The 17,014-nt window shown below is 39.0% G+C and overlaps 1 protein-coding gene across 4 annotated transcripts in view; it reads right to left on the bottom strand.

Annotated features, from left to right (window-relative positions):
* Positions 1–17,014, bottom strand: part of LOC311289595 (stonustoxin subunit alpha-like) — a 170,158-nt gene that overhangs the window by 127,551 nt on the left and 25,593 nt on the right. For 3 of the 4 annotated variants that reach the window (XM_084407723.1, XM_084407728.1, XM_084407724.1), the window contains 2 exons: positions 4,639–4,751; positions 4,411–4,504 (listed from right to left, as the gene is read on the bottom strand). The exons of the other annotated variant lie outside the window; for it this stretch is intronic. In XM_084407723.1, coding sequence (XP_084263849.1) covers positions 4,411–4,504; positions 4,639–4,751 — 207 coding nt within the window. The remainder of the gene's footprint in view (positions 1–4,410; positions 4,505–4,638; positions 4,752–17,014) is intronic. 4 annotated transcript variants of the gene reach the window in all.

Raw genomic sequence — 17,014 nt, forward strand, 5'->3', positions numbered from 1 at the left:
GTATGGCGTACCACAAGGCTCAGTACTAGGACCGCTGCTGTTCACTCTGTACATGCTACCCTTAGGAGATATCATTAGGAAGCATGGAATTAGCTTTCACTGTTATGCCGACTATTATACTGATCAAAGAGGTCAAAGTATATAGAGCTAGATCTGAGTATATACAAATATATTCAGCTCTATATTTCTTCAAAACCTAACAAAACTTACCAATTCACTAAATTAACGGAATGCATAGCTGATATAAAAAATTGGATGACTAGTAATTTCCTACTTCTAAATTCTGAAAAACAAAGATTCTAATTATTGGACAAAAAACTTCCTCACGTAATAACCTAGAATACTGTCTAACACTTGATGACTGCTCTGTTAAGTCTTCGTCGTCGGTTAGGAACCTGGGTGTGCTCTTTGATACCAATCTTTCATTTGAAAGTCACGTGTCTAGTATCTGTAAAACCGCATTTTTCCATCTTAAAAATATATCTAAATTACGTCATATGCTCTTATTGACAAATGCGGAACAATTAGTTCATGCGTTCATGACATCAAGGCTAGATTATTGTAATGCTCTACTGGGTGGTTGCCCTGCACGCTTAATAAACAAACTACAGCTGGTCCAAAACGCAGCAGCTCGAGTTCTTACCAGAACCAGGAAGTATGACCATATTAGCCCAGTTCTGTCAAAACTGCACTGGCTCCCTATTAAACATCGCATCAATTTTAAAATATTGCTGATTACTTACAAAGCACTAAATGGTTTAGCTCCGCAGTACTTGAGCGAGTTCTTAACGCATTATAGTCCTTCACATCTATTGCGATCTCAAAATTCCGGCCAGTTGATAATACCTAGAATATCAAAATCGACTGCTGGCGGTAGATCCTTTTCCTATTTAGCACCAAAACTCTGGAACAATCTTCCTAACATTGTCCGGGAAGCAGACACACTCTGTCAGTTCAAAGCAAGATTAAAGACACATCTCTTTGACCTAGCATTCACATAATACATTATAGACTTCTATAATTCAATGTTAGGCTGCATAGATTAGGTCAGCCGGAACCAGGAACACTTCCCATAAATCCTGATGTACTCGTTACATCATGAGAATGGCATCTACGCTAATTTTAGTGTCTTTGTTTATCCCGAGGTTTTCCCGCAGCCTGCCGGATCCGGGCCGTATCCAGATCTGACGAAGGACCTTCGCCTGGACCCGATGACAACGCAGTGCTGAAGTGCCAACTAGTCTCTCCCTATGGAGGATCCCTTTACCACTCCAGATAAAGCATTTTTGGGAAAATTCGTTTAGCGTACCTACCCCGAAGTGATAAAATAAAATAAAATTCTATATCAAAATTGGTAGGGAAAACCCGGTACTTTGTTTAGGCTTGGTCTGTGGGGAATTCCAAACCTGCACACATATATTCAAACGCACATAACTATAGAACCCATTCTTAATGCGCATGTGAACGCCATCAGCGTTTCTCACACGTCAAAGTCTGTATAGAGAGGATGGTGTCGTCTTAGCGGCCCTAACAAATAATTGTTAAGACGGAAGCAAATCAATCAAAACTAACTTTAGCTGGAAAATAACTTTATTAACCTGTTAACCGTTGCCAGTGCGCCCGCGCACTGAAGCGTTATTTATTTATTTAATTCAAAATTACTATCAGATTTAATGTTATACCTTGACAAACTATACATAATTAAAAAGATATAATACTCAAGTTTCAGTATTTGACCACTATTGTATTCTGAGAAACTCATAGTGACAGTTATGTCTTAATTTGTGTCAGGAGTTATGAAATGAAAAAATGAGTCGATACCTTTAATATGAATTATGCGCGTCAGCCGCTTTCATTCATAAAAAACTCCGTGCTGTCGTCATGACAGCGATACACAAAACAACGTCCCTCAGGGCTTTAGCTCAAAAATGTGCAGATTTGGAGAAATATTGATAGATTCTCATAGATTTACATCATATTTCTATAGACAGGAATAATATTTATTGAATTTATACCCAAATGCGTCGATGTAATCTTTATGAGCATTTGGAATTCCGATACTGTGTTTTTTAATTCATACCAATAGCCTGAGGGCGCTACATGCACAATAATAGTCCATATATGGAACATGAAGAAGAGCCATGACCATGTGACATTCCAGGACGCCACTGATACACACAAAGCTAACAAGAGATCGCGCTGTAACATGCAGATACAGATGTTTTGAAGACAATAAACATGATTGCACTGATATTTGAGTTACCTGTGTTTTTCAAGCCATGCCAGGTATTTTCATAATAATAGATTATATTTATAATGTAATGCTAATCTATATAGACTATCATTGTGCAGAACACTATCCAATAGTATATTTTCTGTCAGATTTTTTTTATCTGAAGCCAAATTAGATCACAGAAGATTATTTAAAATACTCAACGTGCGTTAAAAAGTAAGTTTAGAGCACAAACATGGTTTTAATCTCATAAATTGTCGTGTATTGATGGTGTGCTAAGCTAACATGCTAGCTAGCCCTAGGTGCACCTGCTACCTAGAAGTTATACTTTTATTATTTTTTGAATGCTACCTGAAATGTGTCTTTATTCAAGAAATGCATTTGATACAGTTTAAAATGTGATGGTGAACTTTGAGAAAAGAAATTAGGGACTGAAACCCTATGAATAGCCTGTGAATAGCCAGTCGTTAGTAGCTATAATGCAGACAAAAGAAATGCATATTTCGAGCCATAACCAGGCTGGAGAGGTGTGAATGTGTGCAGGGGGAGACTGAGACTGAATGGGGATCGTCTGCACCACAAAACAATAGAGACAATATACTGGATAGATGCTTAGAAGATGACAATAAACATCAGTAGCATTTTAGCGTCAAATCAAAATAAAGTCATTTGACATGGTCTTGAAAAACATTTAACTAAATACAGAGTTTTGGACTTATTATCTTCAGATTTTATTTTCATGAGGATGTTTCATAAAAATTAATTTCTAATAATTTTACAAAACTTTGAAGCTATTTATAAAAAATTTTGTCATTATGACAATTATTAATTCTACATTTACAATAAACTGCCAGGTGTCAGCTTTCAAATGAGATCATACTTGTGCTTTTAATGCAAAGGGTTCATGAACTGTATCTGTTTCAGTTTGGGTATGTCATTTCTGGGGATTTTTCAAAAGTGGGGTTGCAGCTTAACAGGTTAAAGAACCGCTATAAAGCCAAAACAAATCTGTTACCATAAATTATATGTTTATCTCTGTAAAGCTGCTTTGAAACAATCTACATTGTTAAAAGCGCTATATAAATGAAGATGACTTGACTTGCACTGACATTGCTCAAAAGAGTAGGAGATCTGCAGGCCCTGTCAGTAGCTTCCTCCTGCTTAAACTTTCCCCTAGGTATAATCAGAGCTATTTTGCACACCTCCTGTAATCGGCCACCCTGTCGAACTTCCCTTCGCCGCATGAATTGCTGTAGCAATAGAGAGACTGCATCTACTATATCCAGTCCAGGCTCTTAGGATTTATGTCGGGCCAGTGGCGTACATTCTCCCAGTTTTTTTGCAAGTGTGGATATATGCAGGTTGGAGTAACGAGCATTAAGAAAGGTTGGGGCATGCCGAATGGTAGGGGCGCGGAGAAGGGTCTTTAATATTGGTCGTGAAAGTTGTCGGCCAAGGTGTGCGGCAGGGTTAGTTTCTGATGTAGCAATTGACCTGTCGGCACACCTACTTTCTGCACACCCATTGCTCCAACCTGCAGCTACCCCTGTCTTGTTTTCTGGTCTGCTTTAGTAACACAGTCACCAAGCAGTGTCTTGTCCCACTGGATTATAGATGCTATCGCTCTGTCCTATGAGGCTCTCGTAATGGCTTTGCCTCTGGAAATCCACAAGGAGTATAGCATCTTCTATAGCTCTATCTAGGGGTGAGCCCTTAAATAAGGTTTGTGCTGCAGCCGGCTGGCCCTCTCCGCACACATTCCTCAGGACTTACAGTATGGACATGGGCTCAACCCCAGGGTCACAGGTCCTTCAGGGTTTGCCAAGTCATGTCTGCATTCAACAGTTGTCTGTGTCAGTATTACACAGCCTTGTTGGGCAGGCAATCTTCCTCAGTGTGGCAGCATTGGTAATGACATTCCCATAGTGTCAATGCCATGACAGCGTTGATTTCCCTTCGAAAGGGAACGCCTCAGGTTATGCTTGTAACCTGGTTCCCTGAAAGGGGAACTAGATGCTGTCATGGCGTTGACACTATGGGAATGTCATTACCGACCCCTCTTAGGGAACTGGGTTACAAACGTAACCTGAGACGATTTTTCCTTCAAATGATATTGAATCTGTGCAGTGATATTTTTGATAGCACATTCACATTTTGTAACAACATTTCAATCTTACCTGGATGTTTTTTGTCTTCGTCTGCTAAGAAATGAAGTCCTCTGGTGTCTTTGTTTAAAATCTGAAGTTCATCAGGTTTGGGTTGTAACACTTCCTATTTTTGAAGGAATGGTTCATAAAATAATTTTCAAAAAAAAAAAAAAAACTTCCACAAAGATTTTTTATCTTTTAATCTCATGAAATTCATCTGGTTACACTTGCACATTTTGTCTGAGGGAGTGCACTTACCTGTGCATTCACCACAGCTAGGGTCGCCAACCATAGATATGTACAGTAGATGTAGCTCGGCTGATTCAGGTAAGTCAAAAGTGCCGCCATCTTGGAATCGTCAACAAGGAGACCTGTTTGAATGTCAGTGTGAAGGAGATGCCTGTCACAACCTTGTCTTGTTTAGTTTCATTGTCATATTCTGCTTAGTTTTCCCTGTCACCATATGTTCTTGTTTTTTGTTTGTTGTTTCTTAAGTGTTCCTCTCAAATTATTTATAGTTATAGGCTGCCTGTATTTTTCCTATAAAATAAAGGTAAAATTATTATTATTATTACTATATTATATTTATTCTTAAATACTGTAATTTTATAATAATGAAATGGTGTTATTACTACAATTATAATTATTTTTTATATATATTTTTTATTTAGTACTACTACTAATATTAATCATAATAATTATTATTAGTCATATTGATCTATAAGCATCCATTTTTTGGGGCCAAATTGTGCAGCCCTAAAAGTAGGCACAACAAACCTGGTGTTCTTTATCATTTTTTGTGAATGTTTAATCTCAATTTTCACCACAGTTTAGCCAGATTTCCCCCCTAAATTGTGCAGCCGTAGTTGCTCCTGATATCAGCTTGTTCACAGTTGTTTTGTTGTTGTTTTTTACAGGAACCAGATGCCACTGATGAGTCCTGCTGACTCAGACTTTCACACGAGTCTCTTTAAACTGTTCTCTCTGATCAAGTCAAGTCAGCCTTTATTTTTATAGCACATTTAGAAAGAAACAGAAGTTGACCCTTCTGCTTTACAGATCAAGTAAGAATAAAAAAAAAACACATTTAAATACAACATCATACATTCTATCAGCTTCAAAAACCCATTTCATGATCTATTCAAATGCCAAAAAAAAGAGATATGTTTTTAAAGAAGACTTAAAAATGGCTAGTGAGGAAGATGACCTCACATAGAAAGGAAGACTAATCCATCATTTCTGACCCTTCACCGAAAAGGCACGGTCACCCTTAGATTTATAACAGCAACGAGGAACTGTCAATAGCAATTGGTCAGAAGACCTGAGTGCTCTAGTTGGAGAGTCTGGGCATACACTGAGGAGGAGTAAGATTCTGTGTAATCTTGTATTATCCTCGCAGCATGTCAGTTATGTTGTGATGCGCTATTAATTTATTGCATGGCAATATGCATGGATGAAATTATTGCATGGCAAATGAATTATACATTTTATAATAAAAGTAGACTTTCCATAATAATAATAATAATACAATAATACAAATAATAATTTTATATAAAAAATTAAAATGCTAAATCCTCTTGATATTGATAGCTGATGCTTGTTTTGACAATATCTCTGGATACACAATATCATGGTCTATTGGTGCAACCCCGTCAACGGGGGTTTATCGCACATATTTCACACGTATAGTGTGAGCAGTGAAGTCACAGCTCGATGATCGGACCGTATAGTGTGAGCACATAAAACGTGAGCTTTGGCTTTACATCGCATGAGATCTACTCATTCAGTCTGAGTAGGTAACTTTGCTGAAATCGCACGGTGTATGCCTGCCTTAAGGGTGTAAAAGGTCACTTATATATTTGGGTGCGAGACCAATAGTGCCTTGTAAACAAAAGTCAAAATTTTTAAATCAACCCTGAATTTCACTGGAAGCCAGTGTAGAGATACTGTCACAGTGTCTGGTTTGTGTTTCCTCGGGTGTCCACTAGAGGTCTCTTCCCCATACGTTCAGCTTTACTTATAGAACTGCATTTCCCATGATCCTTTGTCTGTTCTCATCACTCATCATTGCACGCAGCTGTTCCCCATTACATTGTTAGTTTCTGTGTATTTATAGCCTGTCTGGTTAGTGTTTGTCACGGAGTTGTTGTTGAATGTCATGCTACACTTCCAAAGTCTGTTTCTCGCCTGTTCTTGTTTTGGTTCTTGTTTATTTTGTGTTATTGTTTATTGGACTGATTAATGGATTTCGACCCTGGCATGGATGACTATGATTCTGATTACTTTGATTTTGACCTTTGCATGGATGACAAAGAATTGGATTGCCCTAACAATAAATATACTGCTAATGGATCTTACCATTTCCCATGTGTGTTCCGTGACAGAACGACTCCGTCCACTAATAGATCCAGCAGTATGAACTTTCGTGGATCTTCCCCAACCGCCCATAGGGGGAGTTCACAGGTTGAAGAGATTCCCCCCCCGTATGAACATTTTTCAGTGCCTGGCATTGTGGGCCCGCCAGACTGAGGAGGCCATGGTGGTCAACAGCCCAGTGCTCCCTTTGCCGCTGGTCCTGTCCAGCCCGAAGCCTGCACCTCGCCATAAGAAACGGCGGAGGAGGAGGAGGAAGACTTTCTGTCTCCCTAAAATCCCGGAGATCGTCCCCGTACTGTCCGCTGTCGTCCAGGAGGTCGTTCCCGTGCAGCCCGCTGTCGTCCAGGAGGTCGTTCCCGTGCAGTCCGCTATCATCTCGGAGCTGCCCACCATCAGTCCTGCCACGGTAAAGAGGGCTGTCTTCCTCTTTTATGCAGTGGCAGTACTACATGCATGAAGGAGACACAGCACATCTGCCGATCCAGAGACTGTTCAGGTCACGTCTGCCGAGCCAGTGTCTCAAATTGTGCATACACAAATTCCAAGTCAGTAAGGGAAAGGAAAGTTTTTATTTTAGCAATTGATCTCAGATGGTAAAAACTACTCTTTACAACAGCACTGGTCTGCTTATTGAAAAGTAGAGAGTCAAAAATCACTCCAAGGTTCGTCACATGATCTTGTGAGTTCAACGATAACGGGCCTAACTGGACAGCTAGGCCAGGTTAACGAGACAAGAAGGAACCTAAGATCAAGACTTCAGTTTTGCTCTCATTTAATTGCTCTCAATTAGCCAGCCAATGTTTGACATCTTTAAAACAATTTAAGGCATTTTCAGATAAGCAATTTTTGTCTATACTCACTGGGAAATAAAATTGGGAATCATCGGCATAATAATGATAGGATATGATGTACTTCTGAAAGATAAAGCTAAGGGGAAGCATATACAATGAAAATAACAGGGGGCCCAAAGTTAACCCCTGAGGGACACTACATAGTAGCTGAGCCGGAAAAGTTTCCCAAATTCACAGAGAATGTCCTTTCTTTGAGAGAGGATGGAAACCACTGGAGGGTTGTCCCCTGCATGCACACCATACATTATGAACTATTTAAAAGACTATCATTGTTGACTGTATCGAACTAAGCAGAATATAATTTGTGACCTTCAATAATGCAGATTCAGTGCTGTGCAACATATCTGAAACCAGACAGAAATGTATCCAAAATGTTAAATGTATTTAGATAAGGGTAGAGCTGGGAATAAACAACTCTCTCCAAAATCTTTGACATGAGAGGCAGTTTGGAGATTGGCGGTCTGTAGTTCTCATGTATTGCCAATGTAACAGGTCAAAGAATGACAAGTATTTTTGCAACCTTTCATCTTTTATTTTCTATTGTTTGTGAGTTTATTTCACCAAAATATTGTATTGTTCAGTCATGTCACGGTAGCTTATAGGTATTGGGAGAGTAATTTGTTATGGAAGTGCACTCTCTATTGGATGTGAGATCATATACTGATTTTTCGCGTTCTTTTCTCAGTCTGCATTCTACTTGATTGAGAGAGGTATGTGTTTGCGTCAGCCAGGCCCGGGGTGGGTAATCGGACGCTTCTCTTTTGGGCCGGTCGAGGAAATATATATATTTTTTTTTCACATTTGTCACATTAGTTACATTAGGCTACACGCTCCGCATTCTGACACTGCAGCGCGCAGCCGCTGCATGGGTTGTACCATGTGAGCCTCAATTATCACCCCGCAAGAACAACTACAGTGCTTTACAACTATAGAACAAAAAGAGTTACAAAAACTTATCACTTCATCTAAACCAACAACATGTTTATTAGATCCTATACCCACTAAACTACTGAAAGAAGTGTTACATATAGTGGAAGAGCCTCTCCTCAATATTATTAACAAATTTTTATCTTTAGGTCATGTTCCAAGAACATTTAAACTGGCAGTTATAAAACCTCTCATTAAGAAACCACAATTAGACCCACATAATCTAGCAAATTATAGACCCATTTCAAATCTACCTTTTATGTCTAAAATACTAGAAAAAGTTGTGTCCGCCCAACTGGGCTCTTTCTTGCAAGAAAATGACATCTATGAAAAGTTTCAGTCTGGATTCAGACCGCACCATAGCACTGAAACTGCGCTCGTTAAAATCACAAATGATTTACTCTTAGCTTCTGACCAAGGCTGTATCTCAATACTAGTTTTACTTGATCTTAGTGCTGCGTTCAATACTATAGATCATACAATACTCTTAGATCGACTACAAAATTATACTGGTGTTCAAGGACAAGCATTAAGCTGGTTCAGATCATACCTATCTGACCGCTACCATTTTGACTATTTAAATGGAGAAAAATCGATCATAACTCCAGTATACTATGGAGTGCCGCAGGGATCTGTGTTAGGCCCTCTGCTATTCTCAATATATATGATGCCACTTGGAAATATTATAAGGAAACATGGAATTAGTTTCCATTGTTATGCTGATGACACTCAAATCTATATTTCATCACGGCCGGATGAAAACGCTAAATTATCCAAATTGACAGAGTGCGTTAAAGATATAAAAGATTGGATGATGCTCAATTTTCTTTTATTAAATCCAGACAAGACAGAGGTAATACTTATCGGTTCAAAAAAACGCCTACAAAACCTCGCTCACTACAACTTTAACATAGTAGGATGTCCTGTTACTTTATCCTCTACAGTAAAAGACCTGGGTGTTATACTCGACTGTAACCTGTCTTTTCAAAATCATATTTCATATGTTACAAGAACAGCCTTTTTCCACCTTAGAAACATTGCTAAGCTACGTAACATGCTATCAGTTTCTGATGCAGAAAAGTTAGTTCATGCATTCATGACCTCGAGACTAGATTACTGTAATGCTTTATTAGCCGGTTGTCCTGCATCCTCAATAAACAAGCTACAGTTAGTCCAAAATGCCGCCGCTAGAGTTCTTACTAGATCAAGAAAATATGATCATATAACACCAATTTTAACATCACTACATTGGTTACCTATAAAGTTCTGTATTAATTACAAGGTATTGCTACTGACTTATAAAGCCCTAAACGTCTTAGCTCCAGTCTATTTAACGGATCTTCTATCGCCCTATAATCCATTGCGCTCTTTAAGATCACTAAATTCAAGGCTTTTGGTCATACCTAGGATATCTAGGTCCACCAAAAGAGGGAGAGCATTTTCATATTTAGCTCCAAAACTCTGGAATAGTCTTCCTGATACTGTCCGTTGCTCAGACTCGCTCTCCCAGTTTAAAACTAGATTAAAGACGCACCTCTTCACCCAGGCATTCATATAATACTTTTAATCTTACAGTTAAATCCGACCTCTAGGTCATTAACGCCAGAGGAGAACTGGCCCCCGACTGAGCCTGGGTTCTCCCAAGGTTTTTTTTTCTCCATTAGGTCACCTGATGAAGTTTTTCAGTTCCTTGCCACTGTTGCTTTTGGCTTGCTCAGTTGGGGATATTTAATTTAATTAATCAATCAACAATACTATTGATCAGCATTACCAAACGTGGACGTTTTCCACTAGAAACAAACACTGATGTTTTATTTTTAATTTAATACTGTGAAGCTGCTTTGATACAATCTGTTTTGTGAAAAGCGCTATATAAATAAACTTGACTTGACTTGACTTGAGGGAGTTCTCCCCTCACTTCCCATAGAGTTGGTTGGGTCCTGAGCCCGTCTTTTCCAAAACGTTTTCTCAGGCAGGCTACCGCGGCACAGCCGGCGCCTACCGATAGCTGGGCCGGCCCTCCCGTAACGGTACGCGTCGCAAAGCTGCCAACTCTCACGCATTCACCGTGAGACTCACGCAATTGACACTTTTCACACGCTCTCACGCCACACATCCATTTTCTCATGCACAGAACAATAGCGAAGCAAAGAGGACACGGAGACCGACAGACTAGACAGAGCAGGTTACTTATGATATAAAAAAAATCTCAGCTCTCAGATTCTGTCAATTTTATTACGAAATTCAAACAATAAATACCGTTTTGACGCTTGTAAATGTGACGTGACCCTAGCGGCACGTGAACCGATCATCTCTAGGCCTACTAGTAAAAAAACACGAACACTGTTGAAAGATACAGTAACGTTACAACTAACCGAAATGTAGATTCCTCATACATAATATCGATCAATCAGTGTTTTTCATCAGCGTGAAGAGGTCAATAACATAGCTGGAGAACAATTATGTCACATTTACCTCAGGAAAGCCATTTAATGAACATAAGCTATAGCATGTAGTTGGCAAGAAAAAAAAAGAGCTATAGAGAGTATTTAGCTAAATAGGTGTTCTATATTACATATTTATTATATTTTTACTTATATCATTAACCCTCTGGGGTCTGAGGTGTTTTTGGGTCCTTGAGATGTTCTGACATGCCCTGACATTTGTGCTTTTTTCAGTTGCTTATAAACATATTAATGGCAAAGGTGTAATTACACTCTATATAGCACAAACAGGGCTATCATAATATGTGAGCAACATGAATATACATGTTTGTATTTTTGAGAGAATAATGTTTATGCATGGTTATTGAACAAACTAAAAACTAAAGTTTCTGAAATAAGGCCACAAAACACATACTAAATATGTGTACATAAGACTTCTGAATAATGCATTTTGTCGCCTAGAGTTTTTTCTTCAAAATGATGTGAAAACCATCCTGCCTTATCATTCACATACAGCAATACATTGATTTGATTTAAATTTTGCAAGACACTTTTTGTTTGAAAAGGCCATATGCGGAGTGGGCGTCAACGTTCCAACACCATCATGCATATTTAGTGATTCACACCAGGGAGACAATGGCCCTGCATAATGGGGCTGCATACTTAATGAGCCTTTCATTCAAGTGTGTCACTGAGTTAATTCTCATACTGTATTTTCAGTTTTGGAATATGTATCCTCTCTCCAAACTTGTCACTAATAAAACACAATAAAAATGATTTAAAGAAAAGGCTTATATTTACCTTTTAATAGTTTGTTTACATCTACCTTGTAAATATTATTTTTTTATTAAAAGGGTTACAATTACAACAACAATTCAAATGTAATATTTCTTTGTAAAAACCAAAGTATACATTTTATCATACATATTTCAAAGTTGAGGATTCATTACTTTGAATAATAGCCTAAGCTACATTGGAACAAACACTATAACATATTATTTGATGACTTTATTTTTGACAAAACATATACTTTATTTAACATATGAGCAAAAATTGGCAAACAAAAGCTTATTTCAGGTGGCAGATATTTTACAGTAAAAATGTATAATCTATCCAAAACTAATCAACGAAATGTTGTCTTTCAGATGTCTGTAACATAGGCCTTTCGTTTTTATTATAAGAAATATAAATGTTAATTTGCAGTTTAAAACGTTGCTTATACAAATACATTTTATTTCAACATATTTCAGTCGATTTTTACTTATCTCAGTATAGAGCTGGTAAGTCCCGCCCCTTCCGTAAAACCCCGCTGGACCTCTAAGTTGAAAAACCGTCAATGCAAGTGAATGGGAGAAAATAATTATTTTCTGGTCCCGTTTGAATTATGCCATGAATGTGAACATATGTTGTCTGTGAATTTTTTATATAATCTTTCATGTTACAAGTTTGACAGTATATGGTATGATTCGTCGGCTAGCAGTTGTGGAAAAGACATAACGAGAAAGACTACTATGTGACGTCACCCCATAAAGTTGACTTACCCGTGGTTTTCGCCAACCTCAACGATTTTGTCCTCTCCCTGAAAGAAGGCGGTGAAGTGCACCAAAGACACAGTCATGTTTAGCGGGATCCGTGAGCTAGTGTCCGTGTGCTAGTGGTGGTGACGTTTCAAACGCGTCGAAAGCAGCGAAGAGTTGTAGTCCACAAAGTGCTCTCACACAAAGTCTAACCGTATCAAACTTCTACCCGCTAAATTGTAGCATTCTTTACACGAAAAGTTCTATAAAAAATTCACAGACAACATATGTTCACATTCATGGCAAAATTCAAACGGGACCAGAAAATAATTATTTTCTCCCATTCACTTGCATTGACGATTTTTCAACTTTGAGGTCCAGGGGGATTAGCGGAAGGGGCGGGACTTACCAGCTCTATAGCAATACAGTTTGCTAAAACATCATCATTCATTCACACACAGAAAACGCGATTCAAATTTAAACGGTCTTTTTAGAGACTGTGGTAAACAGCGCGCGTGTCTCTGCCGTTCATTCATCACACACAGAAACGCCATTCACTTGAGAATGAAAAAAAATTTACTACAGTATTCAGCTCAGCTCGGATCTGTTGCTCCTCGAAATACCAGCACTTCTGTTCTGAGGTACATTTTCCATTATTATTATTACAATAGTATTATTCCACACAGCGCTGCGACGGTGTAAACAAGAACAATGATCTGATTAAACTTGTGTTTTCTCGAGCTGATATGGAGGCGTTCACAGGTTTGCGTGGTTTGCCTCAGTCATTTGCGTTTGAATAGCGCGCGCTCTCCGTGGGCGGGGTCACATTAAAAATAATTAGCTGAGATGAGAACGACTGACATCTCGCTCTTTTCTTACAGATTACATGAACTGAGAATATTTGTTTTTTATATAAATGACTTCATTTAAAAGAAGAGAATTCAAGCTTAATGCCTGTGTGTCTGTATGCCTGTTTGACTGAGTATTTGCTGAGTTATTGTTCATTTTCGGACGCGTTTCAGAATGGACTACACTGACAGAGAGAAGGCAGAAATTGCTTCGTGTTTATTTTTCTTTATTTGGCAAAAAGCACAACACTTTGTTTTTATTGTGAGTTTACACAAAAATAATACACATTTAACAGAATCGATTGATGTATGAAACTGGTATTTAAGATCAAAGTCAACAGAGTTTGGACTCTCGTTTGAACTGATAAAAAAAAAAAACCCGAGCAAATCACGCCGGCGTGATTGCCGACCTCAGAGGGTTAAATGAAGTTGTTATTATAATAATAATAAAAAAACAACGCATTAGGCTATATTTAATTTGAGTTATTTTTAACCTTAAATAGCCTACTACCAGCTGATAGGGCTCTCTGTATGTTTACAGCATTAGGTGAGTTGGTTTTTTTTCTTGAGAAAAATTAACACCCATCTTGTGTAGCCTACCTATTATTTATCCAAATGAGTCAATATTAAATCAAATCACATTAATTTAATTGAAATAATAAAAAAGCGTAGCTTACCAGAAATTGTACCATGTATACATTCTACTTGATTGAGAGAGGCTGATTCTGGTCGAGGATAGAATCTTGAACTTTTGCTCTCTTTGACATTTAAAGCTGCCGTCGGCAATTTTTTTTTTTATCATATTCAGTGAAATCGACACTATAATCCGACAGAACAACAAAGATAAGGTGGTTTTAGAAAAAAAACAAGCTTCTAACTCCACCTGGAGCGTGTTATTTGTTTTGCAAAAATCCACCGCTCCCGCTTCATCGGGTCCAATCAGCGCAGGGGGGTGTGAGATCGGACTGTCAATCACAGATCGTGCACAGGCCACAGATCCCACTCCCCCCTCACTCACGTTACAATCACATGCACATGCCTGAAGTTCGCGCAGTAACTGACGAGCACGAACTCGATGGGAGGGTATTCACACTTGATCTCGTCTGCACTACTGGTTTACATAATGTTTCCGTGCTTGGTTCTCAGATTGGACTGTCTGATCACCACCTTGTTGAACTAAAATGTGAAATGCCTCTTCCCCGCCTCAGGGTGAAATCCACTATAACATACCGTAACCTAAATTCTGTTGATTCTATACTGTTTTCTGAATCTGTACAAACTCATCTCTCTGACATCACTGAAAACACAAGCTCACTTGATATCCTTACCAAATATAATGCCTGTATTTCCACTGCCCTCAATATCCACGCCCCTCTTAAAAGTAGATTTGATCACGTCTCCCTGGTTTACCCCAGCACTTCGCAATCTAAAAACAGCTGGTCGTCGTCTTGAACGCCTGTACAGGAAAACTGGTTTAACTGTTCACCTTACTGCTTACAATGACCATATTCAGTTCTACAAATCTGCTATAATTACTGCACGCTCTAATTACTACTCTACCATCATTAACAATGCATCCTCTCGACCAAAAACACTGTTTTCTATAGTCAACAAACTCACCAACCCTCCTGCACCCGCTATGAGTAACTCCGCAGACCTCTGTGAGTCATTTCTGCACTTCTTTCAAAGTAAGACTGATAGAATTTATACTCTCTTCCCATCCACTACCTCTACTGTTCTTACACATGTCTTCCCCACCTCTTCTACATTTGGTACTCTCACTGCTTTTGCCCCGCCAACCCCTGCTTATATCTCTGAGCTAATTAACAAAGCAAACTCATCTTCCTGTCATCTTGATCCTGCTCCTACTACTCTACTCAAAAAATGTGCACCCGTTATTTCACCATCGATTCACTTCTCATCACTCAACTTTAAGCACTGGTGTTGTTCCTCTGGAACTTAAAACTGCTGCCGTCACTCCTGTCCTAAAGAAACCTGGCCTCGACCCCTCTGACATGGCCAACTACCGACCTATTTCTAATTTACCATTTCTTTCAAAACTGCTTGAGAAAGTGGTTGGTGCTCAACTTCAAACTCATTTGTCATCCAACAACTTCTTATTGGTTCACCTCAAACTACATCCCGGGTCTGTGTTGACAATCTCAGTATTGCTGGAGTTCCGGTTCATCCTTCCACCACTGTCAAAAACCTGGGTATAATCTTCGATTCCTCTCTTTCCTTTCTTCCTCACATCTCCTCTCTCACTAAATCTGCCTTCTTCCACCTTCGCAATATTGCACACTTACGTCCATTTCTTACCATCAGTGATGCTAAGACCCTAGCTCACGCTTTCATCAGTTCACGGCTTGACTACTGCAATTCTCTTTTCTATGGCCTACCAAACTCATCATTAAATAAAATTCAATATATCCAGAACTCTCTAGTGTAAGTGAGTCCTCACTTACACTAAGAAATCTTCCCACATTACTCCCATCTTACGCAGTCTACATTGGTTACCCATCCGCTATCGCATTCAGTACAAGATACTCCTTATTACATTCAAAGCACTCCATGGTCTTGCCCCAAACTATTTCTCTGACCTCATCCATACATACACACCTGTCCGCACACTTAGATCATCTGATACTGCTGATGTCTGTTGACAATCCCACGGCACAAACTATCATCATTTGGTGGAAGGGCTTTTTGCACCGCTGCGCCAACTCTTTGGAATTCAATTCCACAACAAATCCGCAATCTCTCATCACTACAAGACTTCAAAACCCACATTAAAACACATCTTTTTGTCACTTGTTTCCCTGACCCCTGAATGTTCTATATGGTGGCGCAATGGATAAGACACATGCCTTTGGTGTGAGAGACCCGGGTTCAAATCCACTGTGAGACACCAATGTGTCCCTGAGCAAGACACTTAACCCCTAGTTGCTCCAGAGGCGTGCAACCTCTGACATATATAGCAATTGTAAGTCGCTTTGGATAAAAGCGTCAGCTAAATGAATAAATGTAAATGTAAATATGTACTATACGTCTACTATGTTATCCTTCACAGTTTATATGTATCGTCTCTGTCATGTTTCTATGTTATGTGTATTTGTAATTATTGTAAAGCGACCTTGAGTATATAAAATAAACATATTATGGGGGAGGGGCATGAGAGTTGTAAACATTCAAAATTTTGGCTAAGTCCACTCAATCTTCCAGGGTTGCCGACGGTAGCTTTAACAGAATAAAGTGCCTTGAGGAACGTCAGTGTCCTGTCATCAGTGCACCAGAACACAACGCAGTAGTCGGCGAAGTGCAGACTGCGCCGGCTACATTGGTGCCGTGACCCGGATATCTCTGCTTCAGATCATTGCCAGGGTGATCGCCGGTGGTTGCTGTGACGAGTAGGAATCTATTTGGGACATTGACAAGTATAAGGGCTGATATTAATGTCTAAATTTTAACTTTTTATTGCCTCTATCTCAGCTAGTATCATTTTACATCGGGTTTTTTTTGCATCCCATATTCGCATGTACTAGTAATTCACATATTATTATCATAGTCAATCACATTACAATTTTTTATTTAAAAAATGACTGATGGCAAGCATGTGCAGACCCCACTTAGTGCTGGGAATTCTGCGGGGGTAAGCCTAGGGAGGGGTAGGT

This window comes from Rutilus rutilus (genome assembly GCF_951802725.1).
Source record: "Rutilus rutilus genome assembly, chromosome: 4".
NCBI classification, from domain to species: domain Eukaryota; kingdom Metazoa; phylum Chordata; class Actinopteri; order Cypriniformes; family Leuciscidae; genus Rutilus; species Rutilus rutilus.